The following is a 21,922-nucleotide window of genomic DNA, read 5'->3' on the forward strand; positions in this document are numbered from 1 at the left end:
GCCAAAAATCCCGCCTTGGTTTGGATTCCCAAATGTGGGAATTCCCCCCCAGGAGAACCTCCTGGCTCTGGAATTCTGCTCCCTCTGGAGCCTGGCTTCATCGTTGGGGTTGGAATTCCAGCTTTTCCCAATCCCAAGGATCCAGAGGGATCTTTGGGCAAAGCCCTTCCAGCCCTGCTGGCAGCAAATTCCTCAAAAATCCCCAAATTCCCCACAAATCCCCACATTCCCCACATTCCCCACAAATCCCCACATTCCCCACAAGTCCCCACATTCCCCAAAAATCCCCTCGATGGGAGCCAGGACTGGGATCCCAAAACCTTCCCAACCCCGCGGGGCCCGGATGGGAATGGGGCTGGGGGAGGATCCAGGCTGGGATGGGGCAGAGTCAGATCCCGAAATCCTGGAATGGGTTGGGTTGGGAAGGACCTGAAATCCCATCCAGAGCCCCCCTGGGACAATTCCCACTGTCCCAGGGTGCTCCAGCACGGCCTTGGACATTCCCAGGGATCCAGGGGCAGCCACAGCTCCTCTGGGAATTCCAGCCCAGCCCCTCCCCACCTTCATTCCATCCCAAATTCCCAGTGAAATCTCCTCTTTCCCAGCGGGAGCCATTCCCTGTGTCCTGTCCCTCCATCCCTTGTCCCAATCCCTCTCCAGCTCTCCTGGAGCCCCTCCAGGCCCTGCAAGGGGCCCCAAAATTTCCCTGGAATTTCCCTTCTCCAGGGAAACATTCCCAAGCCTTTCCAAGCTGCTGACAATATTTTTTTCCCCCAATAATCCATTTCCAGACCTTTTCTACCCCCGAGCTGGAAACCCCAGCATTCCCAACAATTCCTCCGTTATCCCAGGATTCAGCCTCCATGATCCCAGAAAATTCCAGACTAATCCATAGATAAACATTCCCATTCCAGCTCCTTCCTCCTCTCCCACCGAAATTCCCTCAAACCTTTTTCCAAGTGGGAATGACAGAGCAGAAACCCTTTGGAGTGGAAAAAGGGTTGGGAAGAGGGAATTTCCGGGGAATTTTGGCATTTTCCAAAAATAAACGTTCCTATTCCAGCTCCTTCACCCTCTCCTACTGAAATTCCTTCAAACCTTTTCCAGGTGGGAGTGACATTAAGCAGAAACTCCTTGGAGCAGAAAAAACGGCAGAAAGTGGGAATTTCCCTGGAATCTTGGTGTTTTCCATAAATAAACATTCCCATTCCAGCTCCTTCATTCTATCCCACCAAAATTCCCTCAAACCTTTTTCCAAGTGGGAATGACAGAGCAGAATCCCTTTGGAGCGGAGAAAGGGTCGGGAAGAGGGAATTTCCTGGGAATTCTGGCACTTTCCATAAATAAACATTCCCATTCCAGCTCCTCCCTCCTCTTTCGCCAAAATTCCCTCAAACCTTTTCCAGGTGGGAATGACAAAGCAGAAACTCCTTGGAGCAGAAAAACCAGTGAGAAGAGGGAATTTCCCTGGAATTTTGGCAGCTTCCATAAATAAACATTCCTATTCCAGCTCCTTCTCTCTCTCACACCAAAATTCCCTCAAACCTTTTTCCAGGTGGGAATGACAAAGCAGAAACAGGAAGAGGGAATTTCTTGGGAATTCTGGCGTTTTCCATAAATGAACAGGTCCCATTCCATCTCCTTCTCTCTTTCACATGAAAATTCCGTCAAACCTGTTTCCAGGTGGGAATGACACAAACCAGAAACCCTTTGGAGCAGAGAAGGGATCAGGAAGAGGGAATTTCCGGGGAATTTTGGTGTTTTCCATAAATAAACATTCCAATTCCATCTCCTTCACCCTTTCACACCAAAATTCCCTCAAACCTGTTTCCAGGTGGGAATGATAGAGCAGAAACAGGAAGAGGGAATTTCCCTGGAATCTTGGTGTTTTCCATAAATGAACAGTGCCATTCCAGCTCCTTCTCCCTCTCACGCCAGAATTCCCTCAAACCTGTTTCCAGGTGGGAATGCCACAAACCAGAAACCCTTTGGAGTGGAGAAGGGATTTGGGAAGAGGGAATTCCCGGGATCCGGGCTCACCCCGCGGACGCAGCAGGAGTGGGGCACCCCGCAGGCCAGGGCGCCGCTGCCGTTGCACCAGTGGTACCGGTTCACTTCCCAGTCCCGGAATTCGTCCCCTCCACAGCAGGAAAACTGCGGGAAAAACACAGGGAGAGGGGGAGGGGGGAGCTGGAAAAACCCGGAATTCCAGGAGGGAGCCCTGCTCCAGAGAGATTTGGGGCTGGGGTTTGGGGAATAATCCCTCCCTGGGAGGGTGGGGAAGGCAGGGATGGAATTCCCAGGGAATTCCCCAGCCCTGGAGCACCTGGAAACTCCTTAAAAATCCTGGAAAGGGGGTTTGGAATCAGCCCAGTGCCCCTGGGATAACAGGGAATGGATTCCCATGGGTAATGGGAGATAATTAATTGGGATAATGGGAAGGAATTCCTCCCTGTGAGTGTTAGGAAGGGCTGGGACGGAATTCCCAGAGAAGCTGGATCCTTTGGAAGTGTCCAAGGCCAGGCTGGAACAACCTGGGATAGGGGAAGGGGTCCCGGCCCATGGCAAAAAAAGGAATTTTAAGATCCCATCCAACCCAAACCATTCCACAATTCCAACCCAATTCCCTGCACTTCCACTCCCCAGTGTTTCCCTGCTCCCAGGGAAGCTGAAGGGTAAAAAAAGCGGGATTTTTTTCCCATTTATGCCCATTTTAGAGGGATTCTGGCGTGGCTTTCCCAGAGCCTTGGATCCATCCGCGGGATCAGCCCCATCCACACTTCCATGGTTTAATTCCAGGTGACAAATCCCGCTTTTCCCGAGGCAGGGATGGCTCCGGCAGCGCCCTCAGGGATGGATTTTGGTGGCTCTCAGCCATCCTAAAATCCCCAAAAATCAAGGATTTCTCTTCCTGTCAGGATAAATTGGGATCACATCCCGCAGCTCCAAAGGGAAAGGAGAATAAACAATCTCCTTTTCTTCCTCTTTTTCCCGCAGCGAAGATTAAAAAAAAAATTCCAATCAAAGTCACTCCGTGTCCTCCCCGGAATGAAAATGAGGTTGTTCCAAACCAGCTCATCCCTCCTCACAGAAAACAACCGGAATTTGAGATTTCCCCCAAAAGGAACAGCCTGGAACGGCCAGGAAAGGTTGGAGTGCTTGGAAAAGCAGGAAAAAAGGGATTTTTCCCATATTTTAAGCACCAAACTCATCCAGGGGCAGATTTTGGGAGCGGTTTTTCCCTCTGCTCCCCTTTGCCAAGGAAAAATTCTTGGGATCCTCCTGCCCTGCTCCACCCCAGGCAGAGATTTAGGATTCCCAGATTCCCACCTGGAAATCCTGGATTTCTCTTGGTGCGGGGGAGAGGGACAGGCTCCCAAAAACTGCACGGAAAAAGGGGAGGAAAATCCCAAAGGGGAGCAGCAGATGGGAAAAACGCTGGAAAAATGCCATGGAATGGTGGGAAAATGCCATGGAATGGTGGGAAAATGCCAAGAATGGTGGGAAAATGACACGGAATGGTGGGAAAGGCCATGGAATGGTCCAGAAGGAGCCTGATCCAAGATTGTTTGGAGACGCAGGAATTCCCAGAAATAAATCCGTTTTTCCTGGAGATCCGTGGGTTCCCAGGGCTCTGGGAAAAGCCCCCGTTGGGAATTCCTGGCTGCTCCTGGCAGCTCCAAGTCTCACCCACGCGGAATTCCAGCCTCACCTGGGGGAGGTTGGAGCAAAACTTGGGGAGAATTCCAAACTTTCCCCAAATCTGAGGCCTCTGGAAGGTTCCCGGCCTGGTTTTGAGCTCGGCTCAGCAAGGCCGGGCCTAAAGTCCCAAAGGCAAGGAGAAGCCCTGGAATTAAAGTTTAAATTCCAGAGGGAAGGAGCTTCCCAGGCTCCTTTGCCCCAAATCCAGGGATAAAATCTGCGGATTTGGGATGCCTCAAGATAAACTGAGGGAATTTGGGCTGAGGTGGGAACATCCCAAATCTTCTGGGAGCAGCTCGGCCTCAAAGCCGGGCCCTGCTCCCCCAGTCCCACCTGGGACATTCCCAGAGTTCCCTCCTCAAATTTTGGGATTTTCCATGGGTTTTTTCCCATTTAGGAATGCTCAAAGCTGGGCCCTGCTCCCCCAATCCCACTGGGACATTCCCAGAATTTCCCCCCCTCAAGTTTTGGGATTTTCCATGGTTTTTTTCCCATCTGGGGATACTCAAAGCCAAGAAATTCCCACCAGAAATATCCACACTGAGAACAGGAGCAATCCCAAATCCCGGGGGAATTCCTGGGAATGGTTTGGTTTCATCCTGGGGGGATTTTCCAACCTCAGCCATTCCATGGAAAGATTGGAATTCCCTCTCCCCCCAGCCCCCACAAATCTGGAATTTTCCTGTGGGAATCAGGGCCTGTCCTGCTGCTGGGGGCTCCGGGGAAAAGGGATTTTTCCAAGGGTTTTTGTCTCCCTGGGGAAGATTTAAAATTTATTGATTTGTTTCCCTCCCCCCTCCCTCTCTGGGGCAGATTGGGAAGAGATTTAAAAATTCCAGGCAGAGATTTCCCACCAAAACCTGGGAATGGAAAATATCCCAAAACGATTCAGGCCTGGGAGCAGCTGAGGCTCCTCACAGGGCACAAAAATCCCAGGATAATTCCCAAAAAATCCCCCTGGGTTGAGCTCAGGGAAGGCAAAACCGAGACAAAAAATCCCATGGAAAACCCAACCAAGGTGAAGATACCCAAGGAAAACACCCCAGGGATGGGAATGACTGAAAATCCAGGGAAAACAGGCCATGGGATTAACCACCCCTTGGAAAACCTCCCCCTTTTCCCATCCAAACCTTTTCCTGCACAAAATCCAGGATATTTTTGAAGTCCAGGTCATCGTAGTAGTGCCGGATCCCCTCCTGGATGTTGGAGTGCAAGACCTCGTTCATCTGGGATGGAGAAACCCAAAACGTGCTGGAAGTCAGGGAAAACAGCTCAAAATTCCACGTTTTTCACGGCTGGCACCGGAGGAGGGGTTTTACCCCATCCCAAGGTGATTTCCTGGGATAAAATCCAGCATTTTGGAGCTGCCTGGATCCATTCCCAGCACATCCAAACAGACCAGGAATCTTTATCCACCTGATTTTTCCTGTTCCGTTCAATTTGATCCCAAAGCTCCTCCAAACTCCTCAATCCCACGGAAAATCAGGATTTTAACCCCTGGCCCAGGGTTCTGCTGCCTCTGAGAGGGGAATTATCCATGGAAAAATATTCCAGAGGTGGGAGCAGAGCCCTCACAGAGGCCTGGATCCCTCCTGATCCAAGAAATCCCTCGGAATTCCAGCAGGGAATGGCGTGGGTGGGCTGGGGCTGGCACTTCAGGGAATTAATTAAGCACTAATTGGAGGGAAAAGGCATTTTAGGGGTGCCTGGGAATGTTCCTGGGGAGTGTCCAGGGCAGAGCCGGAGCAGATTCTCCGCTCGATTCCCAAAAAACCCACCAGGCGGGAATGTTAATGGAGGGAAAAGGGAATTTTTCCCTGAGGTTGGAGCAGGTGGAAAAAGGGAGGGAAGAGGAAAATTCAGTTTTCAAATCGGCCGTGACAGGAAAATGAGAGGTTGGGAAGAGCGGGAGCGAGAGAGGACTCGGGGAGGAGGAAAACGTGCCGGGAATGATTCCAGGGAATGTCGAACAGCCCCGGGGAGCTTCGGGAATGTTTCCATCCCTGGTTTTCACCAAACCATCCATTCCTGGCTTTCACCATTTCCTGCTGGTTTGGCCCCAAAAAGGCTCATCCCGAGCCCATTTTCGGGAATGACAATTCCGGTTTTGGGAATTACAGTTCAATTCTCGGGAACCCCTCTGGAATTCAATCCCGATTTCCCAGGTGGGAGTGGAACCTCCCGGGGTTCTGCTCCCTTTCCACCCCTCCCTGCCCATCAACCCCCCGGCCTCATTTGCATATCAACGAAGCTGATTTGCATATCGAGCAGCTCGAGGCTTCCCGGCTGATCTCATCTCAAATCCAATTAATGCCGGGATTGGGGAGTTTGATGAACATCCATTGTTCCAGAGGAGGATTTGCGCTTCCCACATTTCCAGGTCGGATTTGTCCCTCCCCCCCTTCCCTCCCTCATTGTTTGGGGTTTAATTAAGGTTTGATATCACCCCATTAAATTAAAATGAACTTTAAATCAATTGAAATTCAAAACTCCTGCTGCATCCCGGAGTTCCACCCCGAGGAATCGCAATTCCAGCTCTGGGAATGACAATTCCATGGTCAGGAACAACCGTTCAATTTTGGGGAATAACAATTCAGATTTTGGAATGGCCATTCCATTTTTGGGAATAACAATTCAGTTTTTGGGACAAACCATTCAATTTTTGGGTATGGCCATTCCATTTTCAGGAATAACCATTCCATTTTTGGGAACAACAATTCAATTTTTGAAAATAGCCATTCAATTTTTGGGAATAAGCATTCGATTTTCAGGAATAACCATTCAATTTTTGGGAATGGCCATTCCATTTTTGGGAATGACCATTCAATTTTGGGGAATAACAATACGATTTTTGGGAATAACCATTCAATTTTTGGGACTGGCCATTCCATTTTCAGGAATAACTATTCCATTTTCGGGAATAACCATTCAATTTTTTGGAATAACAATTCAGTTTTTTGGAATAACAATTCAGTTTTTGGGAATAACCATTCAATTTTTGGGAATAACCATTCGATTTTTGGGAACAACAATTCTGTTTTTGGAAAGAGCCATTCAATTTTTGGGAACAAGCATTTGATTTTCGGGACTAACCATTCATTTTTTTGGGAATAACAATTCAGTTTTTGGGAATAATCATTCTGCTTTGGAGATAACCATTCCAGTTTTTGGGAACAATGGAATTTTCAGGAATTCCAGGCCCCGGAGGTGACGCCGGGGCTGTCCCCGCTCCCACCTTGTTCTCGAAGATGATCTCCATGAGGATCAGCAGCAGCTCCGTCAGGAAGATCAGCAGCAGCACCCAGAAGAACTGGAATGAGGAAAGGACGGATCAGCCGGGATCCGCGTCCGGCTCCAACGCCCAGACACTGGGGAAGCAGGGAATTCGTCATCAGAATTCCGGGATTTCCCGGGATTTGGGCTGAAATTCTGCCTTGGTGGCCATGACCTGTCAGCATCCATCCCGGAGAGGGGGACGGGGAAGGGATTGGGAAGGGATCGGGAAGGGATTGGGAAGGGATTGGGAAGGGATTGGGAAGGGACTGGGAAGGGATTGGGAAGGGATTGGGAAGGGATTGGGAAGGCATTGGGAAGGGATTGAGAAGGGATTGGGAAGGGATTGGGAAGGGATTGGGAAGGGATTGGGAAGGGATTGGGAAGGGATTGGGAAGGGATTGGGAAGGGATTGAGAAGGGATTGGGAAGGGATTGGGAAGGGATTGGGAAGGGATTGGGAAGGGATTGGGAAGGGATTGAGAAGGGACTGGGAAGGGATTGAGAAGGGATTGGGAAGGGATCGGGAAGGAATTGGGAAGGGATTGGGAAGGGATTGGGAAGGGATTGAGAAGGGATTGGGAAGGGATTGGGAAGGGATTGGGAAGCGATTGGGAAGGGATTGGGAAGCGATTGGGAAGGGATTGGGAAGGGACTGGGAAGGGATTGGGAAGGGATTGGGAAGGGATTGAGAAGGGATTGGGAAGGGATCGGGAAGGGATTGGGAAGGGACTGGGAAGGGATTGGGAAGGGATTGGGAAGGGATTGGGAAGGGATTGGGAAGGGATTGGGAAGGGATTGAGAAGGGATTGGGAAGGGATTGGGAAGGGATTGAGAAGGGATTGGGAAGGGATTGGGAAGGGATTGGGAAGGGACTGGGAAAGGATTGGGAAGGGATTGGGAAGGGATTGAGAAGGGATTGGGAAGGGATTGGGAAGGGATTGAGAAGGGATTGGGAAGGGATTGGGAAGGGATTGAGAAGGGATTGGGAAGGGATTGGGAAGGGATTGGGAAGGGATTGGGAAGGGATTGGGAAGGGATTGGGAAGGGATTGGGAAGGGATTGAGAAGGGATTGGGAAGGGATTGGGAAGGGATTGGGAAGGGATTGGGAAGGGATTGGGAAGGGATTGAGAAGGGACTGGGAAGGGATTGAGAAGGGATTGGGAAGGGATCGGGAAGGAATTGGGAAGGGATTGGGAAGGGATTGGGAAGGGATTGGGAAGGGATTGGGAAGGGATTGGGAAGGGATTGGGAAGCGATTGGGAAGCGATTGGGAAGGGATTGAGAAGGGATTGGGAAGGGATTGGGAAGGGATTGAGAAGGGATTGGGAAGGCATTGGGAAGGGATTGGGAAGGGATTGGGAAGGGATTGGGAAGGGATTGGGAAGGGATTGGGAAGGGATTGGGAAGGGATTGAGAAGGGATTGAGAAGGGATTGGGAAGGGATTGAGAAGGGATTGAGAAGAGATCAGAAAAGGATCAGGAAGGGATCGGGAAGGAGCCTGAGGATCTCCCCGGCACAAAGCTCCAAACAAATTCCGGATTTCACGGAGAAACTTCCCAAGGAAATCTTTCTCCGGCTCTGGATGCTGAGTCAGGAAGAGCCGCTCAATTCCGATTCAATTAACGCGGCCCTTAACGAGCTCATCAATCCCAATTCCCAAGAAATGACGCTGATTCCCACAGAAACCTTGGGAATTGATAAATCCCTCCCCATGCCGGGAGCTGCTCCTTCCCTCCCTTAAAGATCTCCAAGGTTTCACTCCTCGTTCCTTATTCCAATCGGGATATTCCGACCCCGGCACACGGAATTGGGGCCGTTCAGTTCCTCCCTCCGGACACAAATCCCGCAGGGTTGGAGCTTCCAGGACATCGATCCCGAGGGTCTGGGGCTGTTGGGAACTGCCTGTTCCCTGTGGATAAATGGGAACGGAGCTCTGCGGGGGCGGGAGATGGATGGAGCTCTCAGCCGCCCTGAGCGGGCACAAATCATCCCCAGTTCCAGGGGGAATTCCACGGCTCCGGGGAGGAACGAGCCGGATCCTCTGAAACACGAATCCCAGACCCTTGGAAACACAAATCCAGGCTTAAACACGAATCCCAGATCCTTTAAACAGGATTCCCAATCCTTTAAAACACAAATCCAGGTTTAAACACGAATCCCAGATCCTTTAAACAGGATTCCCAATCCTTTAAAACACAAATCCAGGTTTAAACACGAATCCCAGATCCTTTAAACAGGATTCCCAATCCTTTAAAACACAAATCCCGGCTTAAACACGAATCCCAGATCCTTTTAAACAGGATTCCCGATCCTTTGAAACACAAATCCAGGTTTAAACACGAATCCCAGATCCTTTAAACAGGATTCCCAATCCTTTAAAACACAAATCCAGGTTTAAGCACAATCCTGGATCCTTTTGGACAGAAATCCTGAATCCTTTAAAACACAGTCCTGGATCCTTTTAGACATAAATCCAGATCCTTTTAAACGTGATCCCAAATCCATTTAAATACGCATCCAGATGCTTTTAAAAACTATTCCAGATCCTTTTAGACAGAAATCCTGGATCCTCTTAAACACAAATCCTGGATCCTTTCAGACACGGAATTGGATGCTTTGGAACAAGATCATGGATCCTTTTGAACAGAAATCCTGGATCCTTTTAAAACTGAATCCAGGTCCTTTTAATCAAGATTCCTGATCCTTTAAAACACAAATCCTGGATCCTTTTAGATACGAATCCAGGTCCTTGTAAACTCGATTCCCAGTCCTTTAAAACATGATCCTGGATCCTTTCAGACACAAATCCCTTTTAAAGACAATCCCAGATAATTTTAAACATGATCCCCCATCCTATTTAACAGCAATCCTGGATCCTTTAAAACATGATTCCAGATCCTGTTAAACACAAATCCTGAATCCTTTAAACACCAATCCAGGTTTAAACACCATCCCAGAGCTTTTTAGACACAAATTCAGATCATTTTAAAATGGACCTGGATCCTTTAAAACCCAGTCCCGGATCTTTTAAAACCCAAAGCCAGATCCTTTAAAACCTAGACCCAGATTCCTTAAAACCCAAACCCTGATCCTTTAAACCCAAACCCGGATCCTTTAAACCCAGACCCTGATCCTTTAAACCCAAACCTGGATCCTTTAAACCCAAACCTGGATCCTTTAAACCCAAACCCGGATCCTTTAAACCCAAACCCGGATCCTTTAAACCCAAACCCGGATCCTTTAAACCCAAACCTGGATCCTTTAAACCCAAACCCGGATCCTTTAAACCCAAACCTGGATCCTTTAAACCCAAACCTGGATCCTTTAAACCCAAACCCTGATCCTTTAAACCCAAACCCTGATCCTTTAAACCCAAACCGAGATCCTTTAAACCCAAACCCGGATCCTTTAAAACCTAGACCCAGATTCCTTAAAACACAAACCCGGATCCTTTAAACCCAAACCTGGATCCTTTAAACCCAAACCCGGATCCTTTAAACCCAAACCCGGATCCTTTAAACCCAAACCCGGATCCTTTAAACCCAAACCCTGATCCTTTAAACCCGGATCCTTTAAACCCAAACCCGGATCCTTTAAACCCAAACCCTGATCCTTTAAACCCAAACCCTGATCCTTTAAACCCAAACCCGGATCCTTTAAACCCAAACCCGGATCCTTTAAACCCAGTCCTGGATCCTTTAAACCCAAACCCGGATCCTTTAAACCCAAACCCTGATCCTTTAAACCCAAACCCGGATCCTTTAAACCCAAACCCGGATCCTTTAAACCCAAACCCGGATCCTTTAAACCCAAACCCGGATCCTTTAAACCCAAACCCGGATCCTTTAAACCCAAACCCGGATCCTTTAAACCCAAACCTGGATCCTTTAAACCCAAACCCGGATCCTTTAAACCCAAACCCGGATCCTTTAAACCCAAACCTGGATCCTTTAAACCCAAACCTGGATCCTTTAAACCCAAACCCGGATCCTTTAAACCCAGACCCTGATCCTTTAAACCCAAACCCGGATCCTTTAAACCCAAACCCGGATCCTTTAAAACCTAGACCCAGATTCCTTAAAACACAAACCCGGATCCTTTAAACCCAAACCCTGATCCTTTAAACCCAGACCCGGATCCTTTAAACCCAAACCCGGATCCTTTAAACCCAAACCCTGATCCTTTAAAACCTAGACCCAGATTCCTTAAAACACAAACCCGGATCCTTTAAACCCAAACCCGGATCCTTTAAACCCAAACCCGGATCCTTTAAACCCAGTCCCAGATCCTTTAAACCCAAACCCGGATCCTTTAAAACCTAGACCCAGATTCCTTAAAACACAAACCCGGATCCTTTAAACCCAAACCTGGATCCTTTAAACCCAAACCCGGATCCTTTAAACCCAAACCCTGGTCCTTTAAAACCTAGACCCAGATTCCTTTAAACCCAAACCCTGATCCTTTAAACCCAGACCCTGATCCTTTAAACCCAAACCCTGATCCTTTAAACCCAAACCTGGATCCTTTAAACCCAAACCCTGATCCTTTAAACCCAAACCTGGATCCTTTAAACCCAAACCCGGATCCTTTAAACCCAAACCCGGATCCTTTAAACCCAAACCCGGATCCTTTAAACCCAAACCCTGATCCTTTAAACCCGGATCCTTTAAACCCAAACCCTGATCCTTTAAACCCAAACCCTGATCCTTTAAACCCAAACCCTGATCCTTTAAACCCAAACCCTGATCCTTTAAACCCAAACCCGGATCCTTTAAACCCAAACCCGGATCCTTTAAACCCGGATCCTTTAAACCCAAACCCGGATCCTTTAAACCCAAACCCGGATCCTTTAAACCCAGTCCTGGATCCTTTAAACCCAAACCCGGATCCTTTAAACCCAAACCCTGATCCTTTAAACCCAAACCCAGATCCTTTAAACCCAAACCCGGATCCTTTAAACCCAAACCCGGATCCTTTAAACCCAGACCCAGATTCCTTAAAACACAAACCCGGATCCTTTAAACCCAAACCCGGATCCTTTAAACCCAAACCCTGATCCTTTAAACCCAAACCCGGATCCTTTAAACCCAGTCCCAGATCCTTTAAACCCAAAACCGGATCCTTTAAAACCTAGACCCAGATTCCTTAAAACACAAACCCGGATCATTTAAACCCAAACCCGGATCCTTTAAACCCAAACCTGGATCCTTTAAACCCAAACCCGGATCCTTTAAACCCAAACCCTGATCCTTTAAAACCTAGACCCAGATTCCTTTAAACCCAAACCCTGATCCTTTAAACCCAAACCCGGATCCTTTAAACCCAAACCCTGATCCTTTAAACCCAAACCTGGATCCTTTAAACCCAAACCCTGATCCTTTAAACCCAAACCGAGATCCTTTAAACCCAAACCCGGATCCTTTAAAACCTAGACCCAGATTCCTTAAAACACAAACCCGGATCCTTTAAACCCAAACCCGGATCCTTTAAACCCAAACCCGGATCCTTTAAACCCAAACCCGGATCCTTTAAACCCAAACCCGGATCCTTTAAACCCAAACCCGGATCCTTTAAACCCAAACCCGGATCCTTTAAACCCAGTCCTGGATCCTTTAAACCCAAACCCGGATCCTTTAAACCCAAACCCTGATCCTTTAAACCCGGATCCTTTAAACCCAAACCCGGATCCTTTAAACCCGGATCCTTTAAACCCAAACCCGGATCCTTTAAACCCAAACCCGGATCCTTTAAACCCAGTCCTGGATCCTTTAAACCCAAACCCGGATCCTTTAAACCCAAACCCTGATCCTTTAAACCCAAACCCAGATCCTTTAAACCCAAACCCGGATCCTTTAAACCCAAACCCGGATCCTTTAAACCCAAACCCGGATCCTTTAAACCCAAACCTGGATCCTTTAAACCCAAACCCTGATCCTTTAAACCCAGTCCTGGATCCTTTAAACCCAAACCTGGATCCTTTAAACCCAAACCTGGATCCTTTAAACCCAAACCCTGATCCTTTAAAACCTAGACCCAGATTCCTTAAAACACAAACCCGGATCCTTTAAACCCAAACCCGGATCCTTTAAACCCAAACCCTGATCCTTTAAACCCAAACCCGGATCCTTTAAACCCAAACCCGGATCCTTTAAACCCAAACCCTGATCCTTTAAACCCAAACCCGGATCCTTTAAACCCAAACCCTGATCCTTTAAACCCAAACCTGGATCCTTTAAACCCAAACCCTGATCCTTTAAACCCAAACCCGGATCCTTTAAACCCAAACCCGGATCCTTTAAACCCAAACTTGGATCCTTTAAACCCAAACCCGGATCCTTTAAACACAAACCCGGATCCTTTAAACCCAAACCCGGATCCTTTAAACCCAAACCCTGATCCTTTAAACCCAAACCTGGATCCTTTAAACCCAAACCCTGATCCTTTAAACCCAAACCCGGATCCTTTAAACCCAAACCCGGATCCTTTAAACCCAAACTTGGATCCTTTAAACCCAAACCCGGATCCTTTAAACCCAAACTTGGATCCTTTAAACCCAAACCCGGATCCTTTAAACCCAAACCCGGATCCTTTAAACCCAAACCCGGATCCTTTAAACCCAAACCCGGATCCTTTAAACCCAAACCCGGATCCTTTAAACCCAAACCCGGATCCTTTAAACACAAACCCGGATCCTTTAAACCCAAACCCGGATCCTTTAAACACAAACCTGGATCCTTTAAAACCTAGACCCAGATTCCTTTAAACCCAAACCCGGATCCTTTAAACCCAAACCCGGATCCTTTAAACCCAAACCCGGATCCTTTAAACCCAAACCCGGATCCTTTAAACCCAATTTCCCTGTTTTTCCATAAAAACACCGAAGAGCCGCAGCTGCCGGCCTCGCTCAGCTCCAAGAGCCCCTCCAGCGCCTCTTTCCCTGATTGCTTTTGTTCCCGGGATTTATCCTGGAAGGGACAATTCCTGATCGGAACAAGGGCTCTGATTGCCACCGCCCTTGCTCCTTCCGCCCTCAGCAATTCCCGGCTTTTCACCTCCCCATCCCACAAAACCCAGGCTGGGCAGAGACGGGAGACGCTTTTCCCTGGGAATTTGTACCCCAGGATGGACCTCGGAATGGGGGAAAATACAGTGGGGACTCCGAATCCAAGGAATTCCCTCCCTGGGATCCCCTGACCAGGGAGGTGCCTCTGGACCCATGGAATCCCCTCCTTAAGACCCTCCAGTCGTGGTGGAGAGTCTGGATCCATAGAATTTCCTCCCTGGGATCCCCAAACCATGGAGGCAACACCAAATCCATGGAATTCCCTCCAAGGGATCCCCAGAGCACAGAGGTGACTCCGGATCCATGGAATTCTCTCCTGTTTTTGACTTCAGATCCACGGAATTTCCTCCTTGGGATCCTCAAACCATGGAAGTGGCTCCAAATCCATGGAATTGCCTCCTTAAGACCCTTGAGACGTGGTGGAGACTCTGGATCCACAGATTTCCCTCCCTGGGATCCCCAAACCATGGAGGTGACTCTGGATCCACGGAATTCCCTCCCGTTTTTGACTCCAGATCCACGGAATTCCCTCCCTGAGATCCCCAGACCATGGAGGCGACTCTGGATCCATGGAATTCCCTCCCTGGGATCCCCATGGAGGCGATTCCGTATCCATGGAATTCCCTCCCGTTTTTGACTCCGTATCCACAGAATTCCCTCCCATTTTTGACTCCAGATCCACGGAATTCCCTCCCTGAGATCCCCATGGAGGCAATTCCGTATCCACGGAATTCCCTCCCGTTTTTAACTCCAGATCCATGGAATTCCCTCCCGTTTTTGACTCCAGATCCACGGAATTCCCTCCCTGGGATCCCCATGGAGGCGATTCCAGATCCGTGGAATTCCCTCCCATTTTTGACTCCGTATCCACGGAATTCCCTCCCATTTTTGACTCCAGATCCACGGAATTCCCTCCCTGGGATCCCCATGGAGGCGACTCCGTATCCATGGAATTCCCTCCCGTTTTTGACTCCAGATCCACAGAATTCCCTCCCTGGGATCCCCATGGAGGCGATTCCAGATCCATGGAATTCCCTCCCGTTTTTGACTCCAGATCCACGGAATTCCCTCCCGTTTTTGACTCCGTATCCACGGAATTCCCTCCCGTTTTTGACTCCAGATCCACAGAATTCCCTCCCTGGGATTCCCAGACCATGGAGGCGACTCTAGATCCATGAAATTCCCTCCCATTTTTGACTCCAGATCCACGGAATTCCCTCCCGTTTTTAACTCCAGACCCACAGAATTCCCTCCCGTTTTTAACTCCAGATCCATGGAATTCCCTCCCGTTTTTGACTACAGATCCATGGAATTCCCTCCCATTTTTGACTCCAGACCCACAGAATTCCCTCCCGTTTTTGACTCCGTATCCACAGAATTCCCTCCCGTTTTTGACTCCGGACCCACAGAATTCCCTCCCGTTTTCGGCTCCGTACCCATGCCGTTCCCTCCCCGGATCCCCCGGCTCACTCACGGCTCGGAGCAGGGCGCGGTTGTCGCGGAGGCTCCCGACCATGCCCACGAAGGACACCAGGAACACGGTGAGCCCCAGCAGCAGCAGCAGCACGGCGGGCGCCAGGAAGATCCCGTCGAGCGTGCGGTGCCGCTGCCGCTCCGCCTCGGCGTAGGCGCCCACGGCCAGCAGCAGCAGCCCCAGCGCCTGCGCCGGACCGGGGGTTCAGGGGCTTGGGGATTTGGGGATTTTCAGGGGTTTGGGGATTTTTGGGGGGGGGTGGGGGGATTTTGGGGATTTTCAGGGTTTTCAGGAATTTTGGGGGGGTTTGGGGGATTTTTGGGGGTTTGGGGATTTTTTGGGGGGGGTGGGGGGATTTGGGGGATTTTCAGGGTTTTCGGGAATTTTGGGGGGGTTTGGGGATTTTTGATGGTTTGGGGGGATTTTGGGAATTTTCAGGGGTTTGGGGATTTGGGGATTTTCAGGGTTTTAGGGAATTTTGGGGGGGTTTGGGGGATTTTTGGGGGTTTGGGGATTTTCAGGGTTTTCGGGAATTTTGGGAGGGTTTGGGGATTTTCGGGGGTTTGGGGATTTTTGAGGGTTTGGGGGGATTTGGGGGATTTTCAGGGTTTTCGGGAATTTTGGGGGGGGTTTGGGGATTTTCGGGGGTTTGGGGATTTTTTTGGGGGGGTTTGGGGGATTTTGGGGATTTTCAGGGGTTTGGGGATTTGGGGATTTTCAGGGTTTTCGGGAATTTTGGGGGGGGTTGGGGATTATCGGGGGTTTGGGGATTTTTGAGGGTTTGGGGGGATTTGGGGGATTTTCAGGCCTTTCAGGATTTTCAGGAATTTTGGGAGGGTTTGGGGGATTTTCGGGTCTTTGGGGATTTTTGGGGGCGGTTGGGATTTTCAGGGGGTTTGGGATTTTGGGGAGTTTTGGGGATTTTCGGGGTTTGGGGATTTTCAGGTGGTTTTGGGATTTTCGGTGGTTTTGGGATTTTCAGGGGGTTTTCGGGATTTTTGGGGGGTTTGGGGATTTTTTGGGGGGGTTTCAGGGGTTTTGAGGGGTTTGGGGATTTTCAGGCCTTTCAGGATTTTCAGGAATTTTGGGAGGGTTTGGGGGATTTTTGGGGCTTTGGGGATTTTTGGGGGGGGTGGGGGGATTTTGGGGATTTTCAGGGTTTTCAGGAATTTTGGGGAGGTTTGGGGGGGTGGGGGGATTTGGGGGATTTTCAGGGGTTTGGGGATTTGGGGGATTTTCAGGGTTTTCGGGAATTTTGGGGGGGGGTTGGGGGATTTTCAGGGGTTTGGGGATTTTTTGGGGGGGGGGTTGGGGATTTTTGGGGGTTTGGGGATTTTTGAGGGTTTGGGGGGATTTGGGGGATTTTCAGGGTTTTCGGGAATTTTGGGGGGGTTTGGGGGATTTTTGGGGGGTTGGGGATTTTTTGGGGGGGTGGGGGGATTTTGGGGATTTTCAGGGTTTTCGGGAATTTTGGGGGGGTTTGGGGGATTTTTGGGGGTTTGGGGATTTTTTGGGGGGGTGGGGGATTTGGGGGATTTTCAGGGTTTTCGGGAATTTTGGGGATTTTGGGGATTTTGGGGGGTTTTGGGGATTTTTAAAAGGTTTTGGTGATTTTTGCAGGGGGGGTTGGGATTTTTGAGGGGTTTGGGATTTTTGGGAGTTTTGGGGATTTGGGGGAGTTTTGGGGATTTTCGGATTTTCAGGGGGGGTTTCGGGATTTTTGAGGGGTTTGGGGATTTTCAGGGTTTTGGGATTTTTGGGGGTTTTGGGGATTTTTAAAAGGTTTTGGGGATTTTTGCGGGGGGGGGTTGGGATTTTTGAGGGGTTTGGGATTTTTGGGAGTTTTGGGGATTTGGGGGAGTTTTGGGGATTTTCGGATTTTCAGGGGGCGTTTCGGGATTTTTGAGGGGTTTGGGGATTTTCGGGGTTTGGGGGATTTTCAGGGGTTTTGGGATTTTTTGCAGGGATTTTCGGGATTTTTGAGGGTTTTGAGCTTCTTGGGGTGTTTGGGATTTTGGGGGTTTTCAGGATTTTTAGGGGTTTGGGGATTTTCAGGGGTTTGGGATTTTTGGGAGTTTTCAGGATTTTTAGGGGTTTTGGGATTTTCGGGGGTTTCTGGATTTTCGGGGTGGGTTGGGATTTTTTGAGGGTTTAGGATTTTTCAGGGTTTCCAGGATTTTTAGGGTTTTTGAGGCTTTGGAATTTTCAGGGGTTTAGGGATTTTGGGCATTTTCAGGGTTTTCGGGATTTTCAGGAATTTTCTGATTCAAGGTGGAAAAAAAAAGTCTCCAAGGGAGAGGGGGAGGTGGGAAACATCCAAGGAAAACCCTCATGGCTCTGGAACGTTCCACAGCCCAGGAGCTCAGGGCTGCCCCTGCTCTGCCTGGGATAACAAAAATCGGGATATTTCCCACATAGGGAATGTGGATCCACCTGGAGCATCCACGGATTCCAGACAGGATTTTCCAGGTTCTCCCTGCCTGGAAATGCCTGGATGCTCCCCTTGGACCCTGAGCCCCAAAATTCCCCAATTTTCACCCATTTTGAACCTCCTGGAGCACTTGGAGCCTCCTCCCTCTCTCCTCACCCAGCTCCAATCAATCCCAGCACTTTCCCGAGGGATTCTGATCCTGATTCTGATTCCCAGCGGGAAAATCTGAGGAAGGTTTTGGGATGGACACGGGGAGTGGCCGTGAACGGCTTTTCCAGGGATGAGAACGTCCCTGGAAATCGGGAAGGGCGCGGAATTCCCGCGGCTGCCTCATCCCAGGGTTTTCCTTTCCTGTTTCCATGGAAAGGGTTCACCCCTCTGATTTCCCGTGGGAATCCTGAGCTGATCCAGCTGAATTCCTGAGCTTTCGGAGAACCCCGGGATGGGTGGGGATGGAAAAGGCCTCAGATCTATCCCGGGATGCTCCAGCCTGGCCTCGGACAGTTCCAGGGATCCAGAACATTCCTGGTTTGATTTGAGCTCAGGTCAGGTTAAACTCCCCATCCCTGTGGAATTCCCTGCCCTGGAGTCGTGGGATTGGGATAGGAGCAATTAAGGAATAGGGAATAATTAACAGCTGGCTCTGGGGCGGGAGGAGCTCCTGTCTCATCCCAAAGTCAGGTGGGAACTGGGAACTGGGAACTTGGAATTGGGAACTGGGAATTGGGAACTGGGAATTGGGAACTGGAAACTCTGAACTGGGAATTGGGAACTGGAAACTCTGAACTGGGAATTGGGAACTGGGAACGGGGAATTGAGGATTGGGAACTGGAAAATGGGAACTGGGAATTGGGGATTGGGAACTGGAAAATGGGAACTGGGAATTGGGAACTGGAAACTCTGAACTGGGGATTGGGAACTGGGAACTGGGAATTGGGAACTGGGAACTGGGAACTGGGAATTGGGGATTGGGAACTGGAAACTGGGAACTGGGAATTTGGAACTGGAAACTCTGAACTGGGAATTGGGAACTGGGAAGAGCTCTCGCAGAGCCGTGAGCTCCTCCAGAGGGAACGTTGGGAATGGCCTTTTCCAGAGGAAAAAGCAGGAATGGCCTTTTTTTTTCCAGAGGGAATCTCAAAATCCCGATTTTTAGCGGGGTCGGTTGGAACATCCGCTCTCAGTTTTGTGGGGAAAAAAATTTCCATATTTTTTACATTTTTGGATTTTCCAAGGAAAGTGAAGGAGAGTTTTTTTGGGGAACAGAAAATCCCAAATCTTTGCTCGGCCGGATTAAAACCAAGCCCCAATTTCCTGGTTCAAAGCCGCTCTCCGGCTCATCCCGGGCTCATTCCCGGATTTCTCCGGCTGTAATGAAATCCCTGGAAAGAATCCACTGGCTCCAAATCCAATTTTTCACAGGCTGGGACAACCCTGAGCTGGAAAACCAGGAATCATCAACGGGAACCAGCCCAACGCTCATCCCTCGGGATTTTATTCCAAGGAGTCAAATTTCTAAAGGGAATTCCCACAAAATCCCGGTTTTATCAGGAAAAAACATCCCGGGAACACCCCCGGCCCGTCCATGGGGTTAACGAGGCTTGGAGGGTTCTCTCGGAATTAATTGGGCTGCCATTATGCAAATGAGGCCGGAATTAGGTCAGGCTGAAAGGCCCCGGGAGCTGCACAATTCCATGGATTCCCTGAGCAGAATTCCGGGAACATCCCAGGGATGGAGGCGGGAGCGCTTGGAGCCATCCAAAGTGGGGTTTTTTGGGGTTGTTTTCCGTTTTTTGGACAAATCCGAGCCTCTCGCTGGTGGATTCTCCATGGAGCTCTCCCAAAGTTCTCCCCAAAATCTGGGAATTGGCCCAGGGTTCATCCCAAAGTGGAATTGGGAGGAAAATCCCGCAGTTCCTTCAACACCCCAAAAACCCTTGGGAAACCCCAAACTGAGTGGGGTCGGCTCCTCAGGAATCCAAATATTGGGATTTCCCCCGGATTTGTTTGGAATATTGCACAAGTCCCACCCAAAACTCCAACCTGGGCCAGAAACGTGGGAGAAATCCGGAATTTTTGGGGTTTCTGGGAATGTCACAGAGGTCTGGCCCTTCGGAGCTTTCCCACCTGACAGAGCCTGGGAAATCCGGGAGATATTCCCAAAAAACACCAATTTTTGGTGATTTTTGGGGTTGGCCCAAGCCCTCGGGCAGGAGGGCTGGGCCGAGTTCATTTATGGGTCAAAAACCAAAAGCGAAATTAAAATCATTTCCGGGCACCTGCATCGGAATTTCTGTGCTCACACCTGAAATTCAACCCCGCCCCGGGGTTATTTAACCCCGGCGAGGAAAGATTCGGAAATAAAGCCAGAATGAGGCAAAATCGACCCCAAAAAGAGCCCCCAGAAATGGGCGGGAGTCCCGCTTTTCCCCTCCCCTCTCCCGCAGGTGTTCGCACACCTGCACACGGAAATCCCGCCCTGGGCAGAGTTCGGGGATTCAGAACCGCCTAAAAATCGCTTTATTTGGATTTTTTCCCAAAAAACCGCAGCTCAACCCCTCGATGTCTGCAGGGGGAACGTGGAGGCTAAAAAAAAATGGATTTTCCTTTTTTTTTCTGCTCCAAACGGGACTCGCTGCCACAAAGGAATCACGGGGGAGGGGGGATGCGCTTGGAAAATCCCCCAAAACCCGCGGGTTCACCCCAAAATCGCCCAGTTTGGAGCCCAAAATCGCCCAGTTTGGAGCCAAACAGCCCCAAAATCGCCGAGTTTGGTGCCAAACAGCCCCAAATTGCCGAGTTTGGAGGCGGCCCCGGGGGCTTGGAAGCGCCGCGGGTTTTCCTCAAGGATTTGGGGCTTTGGGAAGGGGAAATCGGGACAGAGAAAAGCGAAAGGGGCTGGAAAAGGCAAATCCAACCCGGGGGCTGGGGAAACACCGCGGGAAAGGTGGAAAACCATGGAAAAACGCGGGGAAACCTGGGAAAACAAGGGGGAAACGGGAAAAAAATGGGGAAAAAATGGGGAAAAAACGGGGGAAATGGGGAAAGAACGTACCGAGAAGAGCGTGGCGTAGGCGGAGAGCGCGAATTTGATGCCGTAGTAATAAAAGTGGGACTCGCGGCAGGTCCGCGCCATCCCGGCGGCGCTTCCCGGCTCATTCCCGGCTGGAATTCATGCGGGGAGTTTGAACTTGGCCGATTTCCGCCGGCAGGAGCCCAGCGCGGCCGCCTTAACCCTTTAAAGGCTCCGAGCCGGGAGCTCCTGCCCGGCTGGAAAAGGAGATTTTTTTTTTTTTTTTTTTTTTTTTTTTTTTTAATTTTTTTTATTTATTTTTTTTTCCATCGGGGTTATCCCGGGATTTCCCGAGGATCGGACTGTTCCAGGCTCGGGAGGAACCGAGGGATCGCCTGCGCTCCTCCGAGCCACGCAGGGCTCTGGGACTTCTGCGGATTCCCTCGGATTTTTGAGCCTTTGATTCCCCTGGGATTTTGAATTTTTTTGATCCCGCTCGGATTTTGATCTTTTAGATCCCCTCGGATTTTTATTTTATGATTCCCGCTCGGATTTTGATTTTTTTGGATCCCCTCAAATTTTGATCCTTTTCAGCCCCTTGGATTTATTTTTTTTTTTTAATTCGCCTAGAATTTTGGGGTTTTTTTTTAGATCCCACTCTGGTTTTGATCTCTTGGACCCCCTCAGATTTCGAATTTTTTTTTTTTTTTTTAATCCCACTGGAATTTCTTTTCTTATTTCATCACCGTCACTTTGAACAACCCCAAGCCAAAACTTCACTTTAAAAGTCAGGAAAGTTCTTTCCTAAAGCACCGAACTTGGCTCAGCTGCGGAGTTTTCTGGGAATTTGGGAGACCCCGAGCAAGGGGAGACCCTGGACAAGGGAAAGCCCGGGCAGGGGGAGACCCCAACTGAGGGGAGACCCCAACAAAGGGGGTGAAGGGAAGATCTTGGTCAAGGGG

General features: G+C 49.6%; 1 protein-coding gene across 1 annotated transcript in view; it reads right to left on the reverse strand.

Annotated features, from left to right (window-relative positions):
• The window catches only part of LOC134562978 (tetraspanin-15-like), a 31,848-nt gene extending 10,649 nt beyond the window's left edge, over window positions 1-21,199 (reverse strand). Inside the window, exons 1-5 of the mRNA XM_063420684.1 lie at window positions 21,003-21,199; window positions 15,517-15,702; window positions 6,938-7,012; window positions 4,833-4,928; window positions 2,041-2,154 (exon numbers count right to left, since the gene is read on the reverse strand). Of these exons, the coding sequence (XP_063276754.1) occupies window positions 2,041-2,154; window positions 4,833-4,928; window positions 6,938-7,012; window positions 15,517-15,702; window positions 21,003-21,083 (552 nt within the window). The 5' untranslated portion in view covers window positions 21,084-21,199. The remainder of the gene's footprint in view (window positions 1-2,040; window positions 2,155-4,832; window positions 4,929-6,937; window positions 7,013-15,516; window positions 15,703-21,002) is intronic.
• Between the last annotated feature and the right edge of the window lie 723 nt (window positions 21,200-21,922).

Source organism: Prinia subflava, chromosome 32 (assembly GCF_021018805.1).
Source record: "Prinia subflava isolate CZ2003 ecotype Zambia chromosome 32, Cam_Psub_1.2, whole genome shotgun sequence".
Classification (NCBI taxonomy): domain Eukaryota; kingdom Metazoa; phylum Chordata; class Aves; order Passeriformes; family Cisticolidae; genus Prinia; species Prinia subflava.